The sequence below is a fragment of the Gopherus evgoodei genome, chromosome 2, assembly GCF_007399415.2.
Source record: "Gopherus evgoodei ecotype Sinaloan lineage chromosome 2, rGopEvg1_v1.p, whole genome shotgun sequence".
NCBI classification, from domain to species: domain Eukaryota; kingdom Metazoa; phylum Chordata; order Testudines; family Testudinidae; genus Gopherus; species Gopherus evgoodei.
Genome location: NC_044323.1, coordinates 197,519,117 through 197,541,827, shown reverse-complemented (window position 1 = coordinate 197,541,827; position 22,711 = coordinate 197,519,117). Strand labels below are relative to the sequence as shown.

General features: G+C 42.0%; 1 protein-coding gene across 1 annotated transcript in view; it reads right to left on the bottom strand.

Moving 5' to 3' along the window:
• The window catches only part of RTTN (rotatin), a 178,085-nt gene that overhangs the window by 5,395 nt on the left and 149,979 nt on the right, over nt 1-22,711 (bottom strand). Inside the window, 3 exon segments of the mRNA XM_030552664.1 lie at nt 1,049-1,316; nt 6,780-6,982; nt 11,946-12,072. Of these exon segments, the coding sequence (XP_030408524.1) occupies nt 1,049-1,316; nt 6,780-6,982; nt 11,946-12,072 (598 nt within the window).

Sequence of the window (22,711 nt, the reverse complement as noted above, 5' to 3'; positions counted from 1 at the left end):
GGCTTACCCTGAACAAGCCGTGAACCAAGTTTAGGAACCCCTGGTATGTCTGGAGAAAAGTGGCATGACTTGACCTAAGAGGCACAGATTTCTGGAGGGTATAGGAAATATGCATAGTCTAGGTTTGTATAATTGAAAGACAGCATTCATAACTAACTCAGAAGCTCATGATTCTGATTCATAGAGTCTCTGGACCTACTAAGGGTTGTGCTGGTGCCAAGCTGGAGGCACCAGATGGTGAGTCAGGGAGCAGAAGGGTCCCAGACCCAATCAAGGTCTCATGGAGAGCTCCATCAGATGCTGTCAAAGTCTAAACTCCCAAGACTGCCTAGTGCAAGAGGAGAAGGAACAGCAGATCTCACACTTTGATGGGATGTGTGATTCCCAAGCAAGTACAGGCAGCTCTTGTGTGGGCTGCTTAATGGTAAGACCAGAGGTGAGACAAAGCAAGGACCTTGGACATAAAAGTGTCCTAAGCACTGGAGGAATAACTGGGGGTATACATCCCCTGCTCCCTGCTAAAACTACTAACAAATTAAATGCTAAATCTTTTAAAATAATTAAACTATTTACAGTATTCACAGGTTAGAGCTTAGAGCAAACTAAAGACTATAGACACAAGAGGTTTCTATCTCAGACCAGGAGTGGTAGAAAAGGAAATGGAGAGGCAGGTCGACCTGTGCCACCCATTATTCCCTCAACTGAAAGCATGAGGTTAAGGGTGTAGGCATGAACCACTGAACATTGCTACTGAAGGATTTCTGGTTCTGGCGTGCCTGGAGCACACGTGCACTCGGAGTGGATACCCTTTGGGACCGGCACTTGAAGAAGAATCAATAAAAATAATTTTAGCTGTCTGATATATTTGCTACAGTATTCTTTATAAACCACAAAAACTGGAAGAAATATGTTAATTTCCCAAAATTTTGTTAGAATACTGAACACTTCACTTAATAAAAAATGCTTTTGCAAATAATATACTGGATTTTTTGTCAGTACTCAAAATTACAATAAAATACGAGAGTTTAGATGTCATTTGGATATATACCATTAGCAAGTATCTTAGGCTTGTTAGTTGGACTAAAGCAGATGTTGTGCAGAATAAGGAGGACTATATGGTGACTACTCTTGTGTTTGTATTTGCTCATCTCCAACAGCTGGTCTAAACCACCATTTAGCTTCATGATCATCTGCTGTCCATCTTCTCCAAAGGATATATTCAATAGCAGCTTTAGCCAATGGCTAGCCAATGTACTAAGGCTTTTATTTTCTCCTTTTGGCAATGACAGAGACAAAAAGTTCTGTAAGAAGTTACTCTGTCAGAAGAGAGAAAATACACAGTATTATTTCATTGCTAAGTAACACTGCTTTCACACACACCCTCCATGTAGCCAGAGTACCGGTCTACCTGTCCCCACGTTCCCACTGTTAGTCTCCTACGTCCATATTATTCAGAACATTTTTTCTGCAATATTTTGCGATAGCAAAAAAAAAGTGTTTCAAAACTAAGTGCTTCTTATCGTGTCAATGACTACTGGCATTTTTCTTGGTGATCTGTCAGATTAAACAGTTTTAAGAGTTACACTGTCTCATTCTCAGTTCACTGGCTCACATGACGCTCTCAATCTGTAGACATAAAAATCCAAACAGTATGTACATGTTACTTACATTTCAAGAAAGCTGTTAGATTAGCATTTAAGAAAATAAAGTGTGGTGAAAGGGCATGAACTTCTTGGCCATTACAGGAAAGTGCATCATCTACTCCAATGGTCTAGAAACAAAGCGTAACAGAGCTTGCCCACTCCTCCCATTGTCAGTAACCATCCTTTGTTGACCTTCTTTTCTGTGCAGCTGCCATGAAACCTCCATTCTCCTGAACATAGCTTCCTCAGTGCTGGAGATGCCCCAGAGACTCTTTGATTTGCTTGACCTGGCATTGGTCACGGTATCAAAAAACTCTACTTCCACTTTAAGGAGCTCTAGAGCAGATGGAAGCCCTACTCTATCATTGCATGGGAGAGAGGGTCTGGCTTGTTGGTCTCCACTCTAAGGAGGGTCTGTAGCTGAGTGTGTCACTCCTTTCAGATCTGAAGTGGTAACACATTATGGTAGTTGTTAAATCAAGAAAACAAAACAAAACATCTTTTATCTTGTTGATAAGACACTTCTTGGCTTTGATCACATGAAGTAGAATAGTGATCAGTTAATTCTCTCACAAGAGAATGTAATTCAACCCCAGTAGGACCTGCACGATCTGTGACAGGAGCACTCAGATGGTAGGGAGGAGGGAGAAATCATTCAACTAGTGAACCTTTGTAGCCAAAGCACAGGATAAGCTCTGGAGAGAAAACCACAGTCAAATCTTATCACTAGAGAGACAGTTGCTCTAACAGTAAAAGAAAACAAAATGAAAGGCTAGAGAGATATCTTCCAACAGGAAAACTTTCCCAAAAAAGAAACACTGATATAAGAGTCATTTCAATATATTCATTTCTAAATATACTGAGCTGTATACATGATTCTACTAATTATTTTATTTTCAAACAAAAAATTAGCTTCAAGTGCAATACTGTACATTGACAGCACATGGAGAAAGGAGAGATTAAGAACACAGCAACTTAATCAAAAAGGGGCACCAGTAATAATATAATCTTAATTTGGAAAGGACTCTGCAAAGACATTAAATAAAATACAACCAGCAAAACAGGTGGTTAGAGACACAAAGATTTCCTGTAAAAACTGGAAGCCAAATCCTAGAAAGCAGAAGGGAACATAAACTCTGGCAAGTCAAGTATAATTAGACAGGACAAAAAAAGACTAGCAAAAGACAAAAACTAACAGCAAAATGAAGTACATCAGAAGCAGGAATCCTGCCCAACAATCAAAGGGGCTACTGGCCCACTAAGGTGCTAAATGAGCACTCAAGGAAGATAAGGCCTTTGTGGAGAAGCGAAATAAATTTTTTGCATCAGTCTTCACTGCAGAGGATATGAGGGAGATTCCCACACCAGGGCCATTCTTTTTAGGTGACCAATCTGAGAAACTGTTCCAGAATGACAAGTATCAGAGGGGTAGCCGTGTTAGTCTGGATCTGTAAAAGTGGCAAAAGAGTTTTGTGGCACCTTACAGACTTTTAATATTCACTCAAGAGTTCTAACAGAACTCAGATACAAAATTGCAGAACTAACAACTATGGTATTTAGCCTCTGTATCAGATGACTGGCCGATAGCCAATGTGATGTCATTTTATAAAATGGGCTCAGAGGTGATCCTGGAAATTACAAGCTGGCAAGCCTAATTGCAGTATCAGGCAAATTGGTTGAAACTATAGTAAAGAACAGAATTATCAGACACATAGATCAACATATGTTGGTGAAGAGTCAACACGGCTTTGGTAAAGGGAAATCATGCCTCACCAATTTCTTCGAATTTTTTGAAGGTGTCAAACATGAGGACAAGGATGATCCAGTGTATTTGGACTTTCAGAGAGCCTCGGTCAAGGTCCCTCACCAAAGGCTCTTAACAAAGCAAGGAGTCATGGGATAAGAGAGAAGGTCCTCCCACGGACAAGTAACTCGTTAAAAAACAGGAAACAAAGGATAGGAATAAATTATCAGTTTTCAGAATGGATAGCGGTAAACAATGGTGTCTCCCAGCTGGGACCAGTGCTGTTGAACATAAATGATCTGGAAAAAAGAAATGAATAGTGAACTCATAGAATAATGGAAGATTAGGGCTGGAAGAGACCTCAGAAAGTCATCTAGTCCAACCCCAACTAAATCATCCCAGACCGGACTTTGTCAAACCGGGCCTTAAAAACCACTAAGGACGGAGATTCCAGTACCTCCCTAGGTAACCCATTCCAGTGCTTCAGCACCCTACTAGTGAAATAGTTTTTCCTAAGTGGCAAAGTTTGCAGATGATACAAAATTACTCAATATATTAAGCCCAAACTTGACTGCAAAAAGTTACAAAGGGATCTCACAAAACTGGGTGCCTGGGTAATAAAATGGTAGATGAAATTCAGTGTTGACAAATGCAAAGTAATGCACACTGGAAAAAAATTCCACCTCTAAATACAAAATTAGCAGTTACCATTTAAAAAAGAAATCTTGGAGTCATTGTGAAAACATCGGCTCAAGGTGTAGCGGCAGTCAAAAAAAGTTAACAATGCTAGTAACCAGTAGGAAAGGGATAAATAAGAAGAAAGAAAAAAAAAATCATAATGCTACTGTATAAATTCCTGGCACTCCAGCACCTTGAATTCTGCATGCATTTCTATTCACCCCATTTCACAAAAAAAAATAAAAATAAAATAAAATAAAATTAGAATTGCAAAAAGTACAGAGGAAGGGCAACAAAAATGATTAAGGGTATGGAACAGATTCAATATCAGAGATTAAACAGACAGGGACTTCTCAGACAGAAAAAGAGACTGCTGAGGGAGGATATAATAAGGTCTATAAAATCATGAATGGTGTAGAGAAGGTTAATAAGGAAGTGTTATTTACCCCTTCACATCACACAAGAACCAGGGGTCACTCAAATTAATAAGCAGCCAGCTTAAAACAAACATAAGGAAATATTTCTCCACATAATGCAGTCAGCCTGTGGAACTCATTGTCAGGGGATGTAGTGAAGGCCACAAGTAAAACTGGATTTAAAAAGGAATTAGATAAGTTAATGGAAGATAGGGACACCCAGAGCCACTGATTGACCTAAACGAGGTCCCCAATTGTGGGGCGCACCCTCTAGGGGGTACTGACGAATGCTGGTGGGGGCACAGCTGGGGCTCCGCTGCTGCTGGCCTCCATCTGGGCTCTCGGCTCTGCGTCCAGGCTCCATGCCCACCTACAACTGTGGCCCCAGCCTTGGCCCCTTTACCCTTGTCTGCGTCCCCACCTCACAGAGCTGGGGCCCCACTCCCCGCACCAGGAGTTTCAAGGGGACATAAAGTAAAAAGTTTGGGGATCTCTGCACTAAACCTTTGACCGCAAGAAGTTGGGACTGGATGACAGCGGATGGATGACTTGATAAATTGACCTGTTCTGTTCACTCAGTCTGAAGCATCTTGCACCAACTGCTGTTGGAAGACAGGATACTGGGCTAGATGGACTTGGTCTGATCCAGTAAAGTCATTCTTATATTCCTAAAAAAAAATCATGGAAGTACTGTAGGAAACCTAAAACAACTATAACACCCTCACCCCCCCCCAAAAAAAACCCTAATGACAGCCATTCAAAACACACACACATACACACACACTTTAACCAATTTCAGCAACTCCACAACCAACAGATTGACCCTTCTGGTAGGAACCACAACACCAGGACCCATAACACTGACACCAAATGACACCTCGACAACATCAACCGATCAGAACTCCCCCTAACATGAAATGAATTATCTTTACTCTCTAAGGGATTGAACTTCTGCCCCACCACAGAACCTGATACCATACTAACATGTGGAACTAGAAGAATTCTTTCACTAACTCTTCCTCAAATAATTCACTCACAACAACCATGTCTCCTCTCTCTGTTACAAGAAAAAAATATCATGACGGGACACCTCCCCTCAGTAGACAAAAACACACACCTGATCATCATTATATTGATTGCTTCAGGAAAAATTATCAACTGTGAAATCTTTAACAAAAATGACATCCACCATAATCTCTCTACCATCAAGAGGACAGCTATACAGTCCCTGAAATCCAAACACCAGATAGTGATCAAACCATCAGACAAAGAGTATGCAGTTATGATGACTACATTAAAGAGGTCAGCTGACAACTCTTGGATCTCATCTACGATAAAGAACTCAAAGAAGATCCCACACCACAATAATTTAAGGATATCACGAAATCCTTCCCTAAACAACTCAAAGATAAACTCTACAGCCTCCTCCCCTACAAAAATCACCCCAGGGATCTTCCACATGCTTCTCAAGACACATAAACAAGGGAACCCAGGCAGATCCTTCTCACTGAATGAATATCAGCAGCACTCTTATTGAAATGAATATCAGGACTCCTAGAAATCACCCTCAAATCACTCACCAACAGAAAGAGACAGTTTCCTCTAGGATACATCTGACTTCCTCTAGAAACTCTCTAACATCAACAACCTTCCTCAGACAACATCCTTGTCATCATGGATGCCACCTTCCTATACAGCAACATCCTTCATCACTGCTGGACACTAAAAATCAGGAACTTAACAGAAGCTGGTTTTATGGCTCACAAACTACAATTTGGAACACACTGCTGCCTATAAACCCTCCTTTGCCCTAAGACTGCAGAGGTGTTAAGTGCCCACTTCATTTTTAAGTGGTCTCCTACAACACGTATGAACCCCTTATGTTTAACAATCTGTCCCACCTTGTATTTAGCTGTGACACTCTGGTTACCATCTTCAGACCTGAGGAAGACCTCTATGATGCTACAAAGCTTGTCCCCTTCACCACCAGAATTTGATCCAATAAAAGATATTACCTCACCCACTTTGTGTCTCTCATAAGAGACTTTTACAGGTCTCTCTTATTTAGGTCATGTTGAGTGTAGGAACCTGATTCTGCAAATATTTAAACATGTCCCATTCACATTTTTGGGACCCTGCACATACACAAAGTAACTCATATCGGCAAGTGTTGCTGGATTGGGCTTTAGATTTTTTGCCTTCAAGAGCCAAGAACGTGTCTTGTCTTAGTTTTGTGATGCACCTTGCAACTCTTTAGGTGCTCAAAAAATATAGAAATAAATAATGTTGCCACCTTACCTTTTGAATAACACCTTTGCAGTCATGAGAAATAGCAAGGTTGGAAAGAAGAGTAAAGATCATACGCTGAATTGCGCTGTTCTCAGTTAGTGTTCGGGAAGCTAACTTGATAATGCTGTGTATTAGTGAGTTGCTGCTTGCGCTTCTCTGTGCGGTCTGAAATGGAGACAGTCCACTGCTTGCCCAGCAAAGAGAACCACAGCCTTAAAGAATGAAACATTGTTATCATTAATATTTACATGAGACTGCCTCAATATTACAAAATTAAGAAGTGATCAGGCTGGATGGGGGAAATCAGCATACACTATATCTATAGAAAGACAGCATCAGCTAGACTATAGAGCAAGCGGCTGGGAGTCAGAAGACTTGGGTTTTAATTCTAGTCTGCTGCTAACCTGCTATGTGACTTTGGGCAAGACATTTCACCTCTGTCCCTCTGTCTGTCTGATCTATTTAGATAATAAGTTTTTCCAGGCACAGCCTTGTCTTTCACTGTGTTTATAAAGCTCCCAGCACAAAGGAAATCTGATATTACTTGGGACTTCTGGATGCTCCTGTAAAGTCTTTTTTCCACTTTATATTATACATCTAAAATATGAGATTCCATGTCAAAGAAATTAAACGCCTCAATCGTCTCTTCAGCCAATATATGAATATAAGGATTTTAATCCTAGTTTAGCAAAGGTGGACTTTATCAAATATTGGGGGAAAACAGGGGTTCATCTGTCACTGACATTATTAACAGATAAAGGAAAATACAATTCCTAAAATTTGCTATATTCACAAAATCGAAGAATACATAACAGGAACACTGTTTATTATAGATAAGTGAATGACAACTATCTTAAGTTTTACAGTGAAGAACTTCTGCCTTTACTGAAGAAATGAAAAAGTGTCACAGGGAAAAAATGAATAGCACCTTGTGGTACAAAAGAAAATTATTACATGTTACTTATCAGCACTACTTTACATCAGTAAGGCTAAAATAGAAAAGACGAGAAAAGATGACTGTGTGATACAAAGGAATTTCATGTACAATTTAGAGGTATCACCCTAAAAAATAATTAGAAACAACTGTGTGAACAAATTAAATATATTACACCAATTGTAATTTACCAGTGGACCACTGGTACAATTGTTGCTAATTCTGTTGGAAAAAAATATATTTTAATTAAAGAATATTCTGATATTCTGGTGAGCTGCATTTAGTAGTTCTATTGCAAATTATGGGAAAACACATTATCTTCCAAAAACATATTGTTTTATAAAACTTGGTAAACAGCAGCAACAGGGAGTCTCATCTAAAAAAAACTACTCAACATTTGGGAAAAAAATGGTTTTAAATATATGGTTACCTTTCGTTGAATTTGCGGGGAAAAGTAATTCTCCAACAATCAAGTCAATAATTACATTTACGTTTATTCAATGACAAATAGCAATATTTATGCTATTCAGTGAATTTATTTTTTATTTTCAGTTATTTATATCAAAACCTTAATAGAATGGCTGTTATTAAATAATTATCATCATATACTCAGTCTGGACTCAATGTCATTATTACACTTCCCACAATGGTGCGAGGAAAGCTATTATAACCTCAAAAAAGAAAAGAAAGGTATAAAATTAACCTCAAAGTTAGCTATTTCTGGATTATAAAATATAATATAAATGCAATGTGTGAAATACAAGGTATCTTTGTGGTAATAAACTGGCCTCTGTCTGCCATATCAGTAACCATTTTATTTTTCTGGAATACAAAGATGGACCCCAATCCTGAAAGCTATTCTGTATGAAGTTCCAAAAAAGTCCACAGACCTACCTGAAAGGAACAATTTGCAGAAATAAGGGCCTTCGTGGTGCAATTGTTAAACTAATCTCATGCTATAGTTGAGACGAACATCACAAAAATCAGGGCCTTTTTTCCCACAGTCTCTACATCTAAGGTAATGTGCACAGTTACTGCTCACAGGAAAAATTAGCAGAACTGCCTTGAATGTTTAAAGTGATTCCTGAAATACTATTCTTTAGAAATAGAAACCTAATGCTCTGAAAGCCTTCATTTCATGCAAGCTGGACTGTGAGAGCCACATTACTCTATGCAGCTAAACAGCAAGGTCAGGTTCAATTTTCCTCCACACACCCCTCCCCCAAAATATTTTCTGCATTACAAATACCCCCCCTTCTCCCTACCTTACATGTATTTAATTTTTATACTGCAGTAGCAGCCAGCACACACATACACAACCAAGCTGGACCCCCACAATACCAAAAACAAAGTAGTTCATCTCTAGCTGTTGCTTATAGATGAACATCACTAAACATTGCTTTACTCCAAGGATGCTAACGGAAGTGGTTTAATGAACTGATAAGGTGAGTGGGTTGGCTCAGCTTGCAGCTAGCCTGAATAGTAAGAAAGAACATGATTAAACTGAAACCACATCCCCTTATAGGCAAAGTACAGCAAAATAAAAAAATGGAAACTTCCTTCTAACCTAGATTCAAACAGTTTAAGGCCAGAAGGGACCATTAAATCATCTAGTCTTGCCTCCTACATTTCACAGACCAGTAAAAGTTCACCCAGTTGTCTTTGCACTGACACCATTAATGTGTTTGGTTAACGCATAAACTTCCAGAAAGCATCCAGTCTTGATTTGAAGGGGTCAGGAGGATTAACCACTTCTTTTGATAGTTTGTTCTATTAGTTAGTCACTGTTACTGTTAAAAATGTATGCCCTATTTTTAAGAATTCTAGGAATTTGTCCAGCTTCAGTTTCCAGCATGGTTCTCTGCTAGATTCTACGCTATGATCAAGTCATCTTTGTCTTCTTTTTGATAAATTAAACAGATTGAGCTCTTTAAGTCTCTTACTATCAGGCATTTTCTCCAGCCCTCAAATAATTGTTGTGGCTCTTTTTCGGCCTCAAGTTTTTCAACATCCTTTTTAAATGTGGATAAAACACACACAGTATTCCAGTTGTTTCACCAATATAGGTAACTCTTGAAAGTTCACTGAAGTTTCTTAACAACTGCCTGTGTTTTTGGCTGATGCAGGTCTTATGCTGCAAGTTGTAATGTATGGGCAGATCCCTACTGAAATCAATGGAACTCCATGCAAATACTGCAATCTGTCCACATGGTACAGGATCAGGGCCACACCATGAAGCTGTTCCAATATAAGTTAATATATTAAGTCCTTCACTACTACTAAAAAAACCACCTTTCAGATAATTCTTGCATGTATACGCTAAGTTAAATTCTAAAACAAAAATAAAAATGAGCAAGTAAACCATACATTTTTTACTATATAAACGTTCATTTTAACAAATGTTTTTCATTATTGGAAGTTCCTAAACTTGATATGTCTTTTGTTTCTGACCACTCCTCTCCTCAGTAGGCTGAATACAACAGATAATTCAGTTGAACAGGTCCATTACTGGAAATACATTAAAGCACGGTCCACACGTTAATTTTCACCATTCAACTAAGGTGTATTTAGTTTGTGCGTGTTGACACTCTAAACCTGGCCTACTTTGATTCAGTCTGCATTGATATATTAGGCACAAGCTAATCTGATATAACCAATTTTAACCTGATATAAGAACGTCCACATAGGTATTTGCACTGGCTTAAACCAATTTAAATTATACAGGTGCAACTCCTTTGTGTAGACAACCCCAAGGGAAATTTCAGAGAATTTGTGATGGGGTATACAAATCACACATTGGGTAACACAGGGTTAATGAGCTAATATGGACTCAGGTTGCCCCACCCCATCATATTTGTGAGAGATGTCAAAAATGGATGGAAGAGCTTAAAAGGGAGAAACCAAGTTCAGCTGAGGGTGGTGCAAAGAAGACAGCAGACTTTCATTCCTTAGCTACTGAGAAAGGGTCGACGGAAGCAGAAGCTCCTTGGATGACCTCTGCCAAATGACTCCTACCTGAAAGGAGAGCAGGCTTGAAGCTGACTCACCTATAGAGGGTTTTATTTCTCTCTATTTACTAGGGAACCTGGTAACAGCACTGCACAGTGAGTTAATATGGAGAAGACAGGAAATCTTACTGGAACAGAAATTTGATTGGCTGATAGCAGATCACAATTAACAGATAATCGTAAGTTTGTTTCATTGTATTTACCCTTGATGCTCTGAATGCTGAGGTACACTTATTATGGAAAGAGAATAATGACAGAGGTTGTTGGAAGCACAATAAAAACACAGATGCCTCTAAAACAATGCTTATCAAGTGTTTACAAAGGTACTTGCTATTGCTATGATAACATATCACAAGATTGAGAGGTGACTTGGTCACAATGTATAAGTACCTTCATCGGGAGAAAATAATGGGTACTGAAGGGATCTTTAATCTAGCAGAGAAAGGCATAACAAGAACCAATAGCTGGAAGCTAGATAAGACTTATTTCTAATTTGAATTTAATAGTTGGGGTGATTAGCCACTGAAACACACTACCAAGGGAAGTGATGGATTCTCCATTTCTTGATGCCTTCAGATCAATACCGGATGCCTTTTTGGAAAACAAGTTATGCTTCAGTCAAACACAAGTTAGTGGTCTCAATACAGGGATAAATGGGTGAAATTTAATAGCTTGCAATATACAAGTCAGACTAGAAGATCTAATACTCCCTTGAGGCCTTAAATTCTATGAATTTATAATTTATAATGCCACATTCCACTTTCTTGCAGGAATGCAGCCCTCTTAATAATGGCTCATCCACAAGTGTTCTTAATAAAGGAAGTATTGTTATACTTTGCTCTGCCACGTAATTCCTGAAGGAGGTATTTCCACATGTGTGGGTCTATGGGGATTTTAATAGCATTGACGCTCGCCTGGAATTTAACACCTATTTAATATAGGATCTTTTAAAACTCAAGCTTTCCCCCACCCCCAAAGACATGAAGAGACTTTCAGATTTAAAGAATATGCTCCTCGGAACAGGGACCTGAGGCACACTCTTGACTCTTATTGAGGCAATGATAAAATTCCCATCCACTTTGATGAGGCCACGTTTCATCCTTTTTTTTTTTTTATACTTGTTTGTAAAGAGCACTAGAAGTAGTCATTCTTTTGCCTCTTTTTTTCTCTTTACATAGAAATTATTCTGGATACAATGTTTTGAGATACTATACCAAAACTTGAGTCTCTTACCTGTGGGATAATTTGCAGTGTAGACACAAAGCAAATGAAGAGCAATTTGCATTAAGGAGTCATCCATTATAAACCATGGCCACAGAGAGTGGAGGACAGGGACAAGATGAGCTTCGAGTGCTGCCACCTAACAGCAAGGAATGAGGAGGAATGTACAGTACAATAATGAATATAGTTTTGAAGTATTTTGTGTAATATTGAAAGCAAACAAAGGAAATTAAAAATTTTAACATCCTATGGAGTTCTTCTAAAAATTCTTTTTACTTTGAAGGTTCCCTTTAATGTACTTTAGATTCCTTTAGTTCAAATTTACTTGGTTGCTTTAAATGGTAATAGAGGCAGAAGACAGTCTTATTTCAATACTGGAATGTTGTCTCCACAAGCTGCCTCAAGCACATTTAAATTCAGGTCAACACAGACTTGACTGAGCTGGTTCCATCTAGACTCCATAAGATTGTCTTTATTTACATGCACTAATACTTTTTGCTATTTTCTTGATACGGGAATAGACTCCATTGACTTGTTACTAAATTCTCATAGATGTGCACTGATTTTTTTTGTTTGTTTCATCCTCATACTGTATAAACTGAAGGTTATTTACCAGCAACTAAATACAGTAAAAGCTTGTTTATGCGGCATGTTGGGGAAATGGGGAGTGCCAGTAAATGAAAATTTCCAGTTAACTAAGAGGGAGGGAGTTTGGGTGCAGGAGGGGATGTGGGGCTGGGCCGTGGGAGGGGGTGTGGATTGCAGGCTCTGGGAGGGAATTTGGGTGTGGGATGGGGCTCGGTGTGCAGGAGGGGGCTCTGGATGCCAGATCAGGGAGGCACTCACCTTGTGCGGTGTAGTAAGAGGAGGCCCTGAGATATAAACCTTGGTATCAGAGGCCTGGTATGAGGCCTAAGGCCTGAACTAAAGTAATGATCAAGACTTTGCTAACATAAAGCAAAGTTAAGCTGTGAGCCAGAGGCAGGCCCTGCTCACAGAAGCTGGCAAGGAAAGGGCTGATGCTGCAAGAAGATACGTACCTAAAAGGTACTGAACATCAGATATCAGAACATTCACATACTTGCACATTCCACACAGATAACAAGGAACAGACTGACCCATCCCAATGACAGGGACAAAAGGGTAATATGATGGATAGAGTTGTTTTGTTCAAACCAACATGTACAAGGTGAGAGGCGGCACCTTACTACGTAGAGGGGTTGTACCTTGCTACATAGAGGGGTTGCACCTCAATACGTCAGGAGTGACGTGTAACTTGTTTGTACCTGTGTATAAAAATGTATCCTTGGGGCGGTGTCTTTGTCCGGCTGAGGGGGCAGTGGAAAGTCCCGCCATTGACTGAGCCGAGTCCATTGCCAAGAGGCACTTTCTCGTAGTATGCCCTGAATTAGACTAAGAAATCTACAGGGAACTGCCATTGTGTCCATATGGCAATAAACCTGGCCGACGTGCCTTCGTACCTTACTAGACTCTGTGGTCATTGGGGGTTCTCTTCGAGTCTGCTGTGTCAGCTATCTGCAGAGCTGGGGCAGCACACAAGAGGGAACACACGCACGCAGCCGAGTGATATCAACATTGAACAGAGCAGAGCCATAGCATGTCAGATACATTGGTAGCATCTGACAACACTGGTGACCCCAACCGCTGATCTGGTGAGTAAGCGAACCTGCCCATGTAAGAATCACAATCTAACATGGCAGAAAACCTTGAGCTAGGGAACCCCCTGATCTCCTCCCTTATGATCCCCACGGAGTTTGATAACTCTTGGACCTGATGGATTGCCAGTAAAGGGGGTCCATATAAATTTAAAAAAGAGAGTGGGGAAACATGGACTGGCATATGTAGAGCAATGGTAGAAACCGAGGCTCTGAGAAATAGTAATAAAAGTAAAAAAGCAAGAATTTTGCAACTAATGTCTATGGCAGTGAGATGGCTTAGACAGCATTCTGGCCAAACAAGTAAAGAAAAAACAGGAGAAGTAGAAGAGGCAACCCGGGCAGTTGAGCACTGGAAAGCCCAAGCTCTTTTAGCAGGGCAACAGGCAGTCCAGACTCATGATATGCTTTAGCAAGTAAAGCAGGAAAATAAAAAATTGGAGACAGCTGTAGAAAACCTGCAGAAGCAAAAAGTGCCATCCTCTGGTGTTCAACGCACTTCAAGTGCTGTTACAGTGCCCGAAGAATGGGGACAGAAGTGGAAAAAGGTGGTCCTAGTAAAAGTAAAAGATGAAACTGGGTCCACTGCATTGCAACCATCACCTTATGATAAAAGCCAGGTTTCAGTTAAACTTAAACCGGAACCTAGACTGGTGCCTGTCAGAACGGGACAAGTAAGTGCACAGAGGGAAAGAGTAGCAAACAATACTCTCATTGAATTGGTAAATCAAATGAAGGAAAAAATGGAACAGTTCACAGAGCACATTAGGAGACAGGAGTTGCAACTTGATCGCAGGGGAGTGAATAAAAAAGAATTTCAAAGTAAAAAACTGAAATTAAGCAGGTTAACACCTAGAATTGATGCATTAACACGTGGAGCTGCCCAGAAACAGTTAACTGCAGCAAAAAAGATAGACTCCATTGACTTGTTACTAAATTCTCATAGATGTGCACTGATTTTTTTTGTTTGTTTCATCCTCCCACTATCCATTTAGCATGCAAACAAAAGCAACAGACACTGGGGGAACAAATTCAGGTTTTACAAGAGCAGGTAACTACCCCCAATCTCCTCTCAGAGCCAGGATAAAAACCAGGGGCGGAATTCCCAACTGTGCAGGTTCCCAAATGCTTTGACCCATGGAACCACACACCGCGCTCATATCTAAAAATAGAACCTTCTTTCTCAAATATTTTTACATACTAGTTAAGTTTTGTCCTTTATATGTTTTCCCAGTTTGCTAAACTTGCTGCTGCTGCCTGTACTTTCAAATATCTTGGCTCAGGTCTCGCTACCTTCCTAGGTTGTTCTTCACACACCCCTTTCCCCCTCCTCTCCTCACTTCTGCTCTCTCTTTGTTTTAAGAGTTAAAAGTTATAGTTTTTACAGAAACCTCCAAAAAAATAAAGCAATTGAAAAAAGAACAAAACAAAAAGAAAACAAGGTTAAACCTTTACTTTAAATAAATCCAGTAAATTAATTATTTTAACCCTTCAGGAATGCAACAGCTGGAATTATTCCTAACTTTCTTGAAGATATGGTTGCCAAGCAACAGAAATGCACTCTCTGCTTCTAATCCTAACCACTAACTAATATTTGAAACATGGGCTTTTCTTATTTCCATATAGCAGAGTTTTAAAATAATGTTAAATATAAAGTAATGCAAAATTCCTTGTTACCAAATTAATATAGTACATTTGGCAAATATTAATATATTTTTATCAAATTCATGCTACAAGTTTTAAATGAGATAATAACTTGTTTATTCAAATGTTTAACCCCTTTTACTTTTTATTTTTGGTGATGTTATTTTGTATAGTTATGAATAGAATTCTGGTGCCATTTGTTTTTAATTGTAAGTTTGTCCTGTATGTCGTGTGTGTGTCGTGTCTATGTTGTGTGTATCACATGACTATTATTTAAAAATTATTTTTATCTTTTTTGTTGCAACAAAAGTCAATTTTATACCCTTTTTTATTTTTTAAAAAAGTATATGTGGCACCACACTATTTTAAAATCATGGTTGGGGTATAATCATAGTATTATTAACACCAATTTGTTGTGCAAAGTTCAAAAAGGTTTCAGTTACAAATATATGTACATATATTTCTGCCTCAACAAATAATGCAATTGCAAACAAAAAGAATTCTCTTTTATCAATCACAGGTTTGGGTTTTTTTAACTTTTTTTTTTAATTGCTATTCAAAGAAAAAATGTAAGGGGAAACCTCAACATTAAGGTAAAAATAATATTAACAAAATGTCAATTTCTTGTATGGGCTATAGTTATAAGAATGTCATAACCAAAATGTTTTAAAACAACAATTTATGCATAAAGCTAACCAAACAATTTCAACAGGTTTCCACCTTTGGCTTCCAAACATAGCAAAGCATCATAAAAGTATACCCTCAAATACCCTCAAAGTATTTGCATGTATCTGTATTTAAAATTTATTTTGGTTTAATTTTATAGTTAGTTTAATTTTATATGCTTCTCTTTTGTTATGTTATGTTAATGGGAAGCAATGGTTGTTAAGGTTTGTGCTTCTAAACAGTTAACAAGAGTGAAGTTGGTATCACAAGCAAATTAACTCTAAAAAGTGGGTTAAAATTATGTTATTAACTCTTTTGCTGAAACAAAGTGTTCAGCAAGGGAAAACAATACACCTTCTCATGGAAGATTACAAGCATTTATTTTAGTCGTTAAGCATTACATTTAGTATGAAATATTTGTAATGCTCTCCAAATGAAAATGAATGTCTATAGAACAATTGTAAAAGTATAGGTTGTGTTGTAAAAGACACGGTCCCTATTACATAGTTCTTATTACATTGTAAACAAACTTTAAAACTGTATATTAAGTTTGGGTTACTGAAAACCAACAAACAAACAAACAAAAACTTTACTGTTAACTAACAAAAGCTGTTTAAGTTGCATCCCACAGACCAAACACCAGAAAATATCACACCCTGAAGACTCAACATACAGTGAAAAAAACTCCAAGCATCAAGAAAAGAAAAATGAAGTGTTTTATAAATAAGAGACTGGTCAAATACACCTCTATCTACCATATATGGACAATTAAGTTAACAATCAGCTAAAAACCACTAGCTGGACCAGGAAAACTGTCATTTAATTTCAACTTGGTTACTGTGTAAAAACAACTGTATTATTGCTGTACTATTGTATTATCATTGTACTGCTGTATTATTGCTGTGCAACATGTACAATGTGTATAACCTTGCTAAATTGTTTAACCAACATACAGGTAAAAATCAACAAATGAATGGCAGCAAACAACATGAAGGCCAAAAAACAACTTGGTAAAGAAACTAAGTTACATAATAACTAGAAATTGGGTAAACAAATTGCCTGTTAGTACGAGTCATAATTTGGGTCAGTGACACTGCATCCTAACTGAGGCACATGTTATTCAAAACAATCTTATTCAGTGTCTGGGTACCAATATTAAATCCTGACACAGCAATATTTGATAAATTGGTTACTGTCTGTTCAGTAGGTTATCTGGACGACAGCATCCATAAGAAACAATTGGATCTACATCAAGCAATGGAACAGAGAAGCTACTCACTTCTGTTTCCTGCCCAGAAAAGCTGACCAAAGGGTGACAACCAGCAGCAAGGGAAACCTATAATATGAATGGACAGTACTGTGTAGTAACTAATTACAATATATTTATATATAAAGGTCTCAGTGGTAGTGTCACTATTCGAAATTTCTGTTTTATTTCTCATGTACATAACACTGTGGGACACACTATCACAATCCCTATCCCAGTATTTTAAAACACTCAGCCTACTACTAATGATGAGACAAATAACTGGAATTGCCCTAATAGGAGTGTGTTTCTGTGTCACCAAAGTAAAAGTGCCAGAGTACACCAGCAGACTAGAAAAACATGGTTATGCTTGGATATAAGGTGATGTCATAGGTACACATACATACTACACATATATGCCCATATACACTACAAATATATATGCCATATCCATATAATTCATATATATTAATTATTTGGAAGTGCCTCTAAGGCTCAATCATAATATTACATTGCTCAGTCATGGTCCCGGGCCTAACATTCCCAGGCCCACCATAAGGGACTAAAAAATAATTGGATAATAAAATCTGCTTAACAGTCGTACGAGGGAATGTGCAGACTAAAAAGATGGTTATACACATTGTACATGTTGCACAGCAATAATACAGCAGTACAATGATAATACAATAGTACAGCAATAATGGGGGGGACATGGGGCATGAGTGTATGGATGGTAAAATAAGGTAACCACATAACAGTGTTTAGCCCACTGGGTTATCTTTAGTCCATGCATTATGCTTTTCCGGGACGATGGGTAAACATCCTCCCCATAAAAAGACAAAAAGTGGGACAATGTAGTAAGAGGCCCTGAGATATAAACCTTGGTATCAGAGGCCTGGTATGAGGCCTAAGGCCTGAACTAAAGTAATGATCAAGACTTTGCTAACATAAAGCAAAGTTAAGCTGTGAGCCAGAGGCAGGCCCTGCTCACAGAAGCTGGCAAGGAAAGGGCTGATGCTGCAAGAAGATACGTACCTAAAAGGTAAAGAACATCAGATATCAGAACATTTGCATACTTGTACACTCCACACAGATAACAAGGAACAGACTGACCCATCCCAATGACAGGGACAAAAGGGTAATATGATGGATAAAGTTGTTTTGTTCGAAACATGTACAAGGTGAGAGGCGGCACCTTACTATGTAGAGGGGTTGTACCTTGCTACGTAGAGGGGTTGCACCTCAGTACGTCAGGAGTGACGTGTAACTTGTTTGTACCTGTGTATAAAAATGTATCCCTGGGGCGGTGTCTTTGTCCGGCCGAGGGGGCAGTGGAAAGTCCCGCCATTGACTGAGCCGAGTCCATTGCCAAGAGGCACTTTCTCATAATATGCCCTGAATTAGACTAAGAAATCTACAGAGAACTGCCATTGTGTTCATACGGCAATAAACCTGGCCGACATGCCTTCGTACCTTACTAGACTTTGTGGTCACTGGGGGTTCTCTTCGGGTCTGCTGTGTCAGCTATCTGCAGAGCTGGGGCAGCACACAAGAGGGAACACACGCACGCAGCCAAGTGACATCAACATTGAACAGAGCAGAGCACCACACCGGTAGCATCTGACAACAGGGGGCTGCCCGCAAGTGGAGACCTGTCCCTGCTGTTCTGAGGCAGAGGTGCGGCTAGGCAGCTATGCGCTGCCGCCCTCCTCTGAGCGCTTGCTCTGCAGTTGCCATTGGACCCGAACAGCAGTGAATGAGAGCTACAGAGGCAGCGCCTGCGCGCAGAGGATGTGTTCAGAGCCGCCTAACCGTGCCTCCACCTCGGAACAGAAGGGACAGATCGCTGCTTGCGGGGAGCCGCGTGGAGCCAGGTAGGGAGCCTGCCGGCTCCGTGCCAACTGGACTTTCTATGAAGATTAGAAATGCTGTTTATAGAGCTTTCCGGTTGGTACAGAGCCAAATAACAGAAAAGACGGTTACTCACCTTTGTAACTGTTGTTCTTCGAGATGTGTTGCTCATATCCATTCCAGTTAGGTGTACGCGCCGCGCGTGCACATTCGTCGGAAAACTTTTACCCTAGCCACTCAGTGGGCCGGCAGGTCGCCCCCTAGAGTGGCGCCACCATGGCGCTCCATATATACTCCTGCCGGCCCACCCGCTCCTCAGTTCCTTCTTGCCGGCTACTCCGACAGTGGGGAAGGAGGGCGGGTGCGGAATGGATATGAGCAACACATCTCGAAGAACAACAGTTACAAAGGTGAGTAACCGTCTTTTCTTCTTCGAGTGATTGCTCATATCCATTCCAGTTAGGTGAATCCCAAGCCTTACAAAGGCGGTGGGGTCGGAGTGAAATATGGCAGAATAAAACTGCCGAGCCAGAGGCTACAGCCTCCCTTGACTGCTGAACCAGGGCATACTGCGAAGCAAAGGTAAGGACCGAGGACCAATGGAGCTTCGCGACAGGTCTCGTGGGTAGAAACACGAGCCAGCAAGGCGGCAGATGAAGCCTGAGCCCTGGTAGAATGCACGGTGATGTGGCTTGGTGAAATATGAGCCAAATCAGAACAAGTGGGGATGTCCGCCATCACCCAAGATGAGATCCTCTGAGAGGAAAACAAGCAAGCCCTCCCTTTGGCCCGCTACCGGGGCAGAGCTGGGGCACCTTAGGAAATGATTCAGTCAGCACAAGATAATGCGAGCACTCCACAGATGTCCAAGGAGTGCAAAGGTTATGCCCATTGCGTTGAGCTGTGGGTAACATGAAAGGCCAAAACACCTTAGGGAGGAAAGCCGGGTGCGGTCACAACTGCACCTTGTCTTTGTGGAACCTTCGTAAGAGCTCTGATCTCAGAGACCCGTCTGGCCAAGACTAGGTTGAGGCCCCAGGGCGGGGCTGGGCGGCGCACCCGAGGGTGCAAGCGCTCCAAGCCCTTGAGGGACCTCGAACCCATAGAGCGTGGGACACTGAACGTCCATCTTAGCCTGCTGGAAGGTAGGGACGGCTGCTGAGCGTATCCTCAGCGATGATACCGCCAGATCCTGCCGCTAAAGGCCAGAGGCAGGCCAGAAAGAGGGGATCGAGACCTCAGCAGGAGCAAGATCGAGCGTACTGCAGCTGTAAAGGAAACGCTTCCACCTGGCTCGGTACGTTGACCAGGTGGAAGGCTGCCTGTCACCCCGACTCAGGTACGCAGGAGCCACCGTGAGGCGAAGAGGCTGCAGGTCCGAGTGACGAAGCCTGTCATTGCCCTGAGTGATGAGGTCTGGGCTGACAGGCCGAGCAACGTGGTATGTCAGTGCTGCCTGGACCACTCTGGAGTGATCATGATGACGCACGCTCCGCCCCTGCGGAATTTGAGCAGGACGTAACGAACCAGTGGGAACAGCGGGAAGGCATAATGCAGTTGGCCGTTCCACGGTATCAGGAATGCGTCCAAGATCGATTCCGAGGAGAGACCTTGGAAGGAGCAGGACACCTGGCATTTCCTGCACTCGCGGTGAGCGAACAGGTCTGTGTGAGAAACCATTTCCACTTCCGGAAAGCGGGACGCCTCACATGGGGCAGAGTGATGACTCGTAAGACAGGAAAGACCTGCTGAGTCAAAGAGATAAGACGTTCCGAACGCCTGGGAGAAAGGACGTCGCCAGCTCCATCGAGCGGGCCATGCAAAAGACCCGGAAATGGATGGCCTCCTGACAAAAAAGGGGGGAGGACTATGTCCCCCCTGAATGCTTATGAAGCACCTGGCCATTGTGTTGGCTGTAAACACCGAGATACAACGGCCTCGCAGCTGCCGCTGGAACCCCTGGCACGCCAGGCGGACTACTCTGATTTTTGGGGCATTAATGAGGAATGCCAGCTCTCTAGAAGACCGAAGGCCTTAAGCTCGGAGGTGACCATGAGCACTCGAGCAGAGAGATGATGCGTCCGCCGTCAGGGGCAGTGAGGGCTGGGGCGGATGAAACCGCATCCTGTCCACACCAAGGAGGGGGTTAGCCACCACTCTAGGGAGCCTAAGGCGTTCGAGGGAACGGTGACTACCATGACCATTGGCTCCCTGTCCAAGCGGTACGCCGAGGTGGGCCAGACTTGGAGAGGACGGAGGCGGAGCTTGGCGTGTTTGGTTACAAACTTGCGGGCAACCATGGACCCAGGAGACTGAGACAAGAACGAGCTGAGGTCGTTGGGAAAGCCTTCAGACCTCAGATGATTGATGCCATCGCCTAAAACCGCAGTTGCGATAAGCAGGCTCCGGCTAGGCAGGAGACCAAGATAGCCCCTAGGAAGCCCAACCTCTGCGTGGGAACCAGAGTGGATTGCTCTATAGTAATCATCAGGCCTTGATCTGTGAATAAGACCGTGACGATGCCCACGGCTGAGTGGGTTGTGTGTCAGAGTCTCCTCGGATAAGCGAATCGTCCCAATACGGAAAAAACGCATATCCGACATAGCTACGGTAGGCGGCGACTATGGCCGTAAACCGGGAGTATTCACCGCTGGCTATAAAGCGGAGGCATCTCCCATGCGGAGGGAAGATGGCATTGCAAAAGTACGCGTCCTTCCTATCCAGGGCGGCATAGTAGCCCCCCGGAGGCAAGGATGGAATAATGGTTCCCAGGGATACCATGCAGAACTTCAACCTTATCCCAAACCGGTTGAGTCCATGCAGGACCAGGAAGGTCTGACCTGTGGTCGAGTGGGGGACTAGGGCATAACGGGAGTAAAACCGCTAGCCCCTTTTGTCCGCTGAAGGGGGACAGGGCTGGAGCAATTTTAAGGTGGTACCTATGCTCCATCGTGCGCAGGACCCAGCGACCTAAAAGTAACTGGGGCCATGCCAGGAGAAAGCGGGATCAGGATCCCGTCCTGCGACTGGTACACCGCCCTCCGGTGAACCTTGGAAGGTCCGTCTTTGGTCCCAGTGGTAATTGCGAGGGACCTCGACTTTGGCTTTTTAGGGGGCCTGACGTTTGTCTGCGACCACCTTGGCCTTGCCGTTTTCCAGAGTTCTGCCTCTGGCTAGGCACAGAGTATGGCGGCTGGGGCCATAAAGGCCTGCGTTTGGTCGCAGGCGTATACATGCTGAGACGCATTAGGACCCTATTGTCCAGCAGGCTTCGCAGTCTGGGGCTGTCTCTGCCGCGAAGATGCCTTTACCAACAAAGGGTAAATCCTTTCCCCCGTCCTCCAAGACGGCAGCGAACTCTAGGTGGGAGGTTCGAGGGAGAAACTCCTCCACCCAGGTGCTATAAGTATCGCAGCTAAGCAAGGCTTGTTGCTTCGCACCCCAGAGGTGCAGGGCCCCTGCAGAATACACCTTGCATTCGCCAAGGCTCTTTCCGCTTCGGGGCTGGCGCCCGCTGGCCATGATATCAGGATCGTGGTCCTGAGCATAAAATCCGCGCATATGGGGTGACACGGATGCGTGTCCGGACGGCCATGGAGGTACTAAAAGAGGGCACGGGCCGAGTCCCTGACTCACTCGGACCTTGCCCAACTCGGCACCGGGGACCGGCATCGGGAGGCGTATCGGTACCTGGA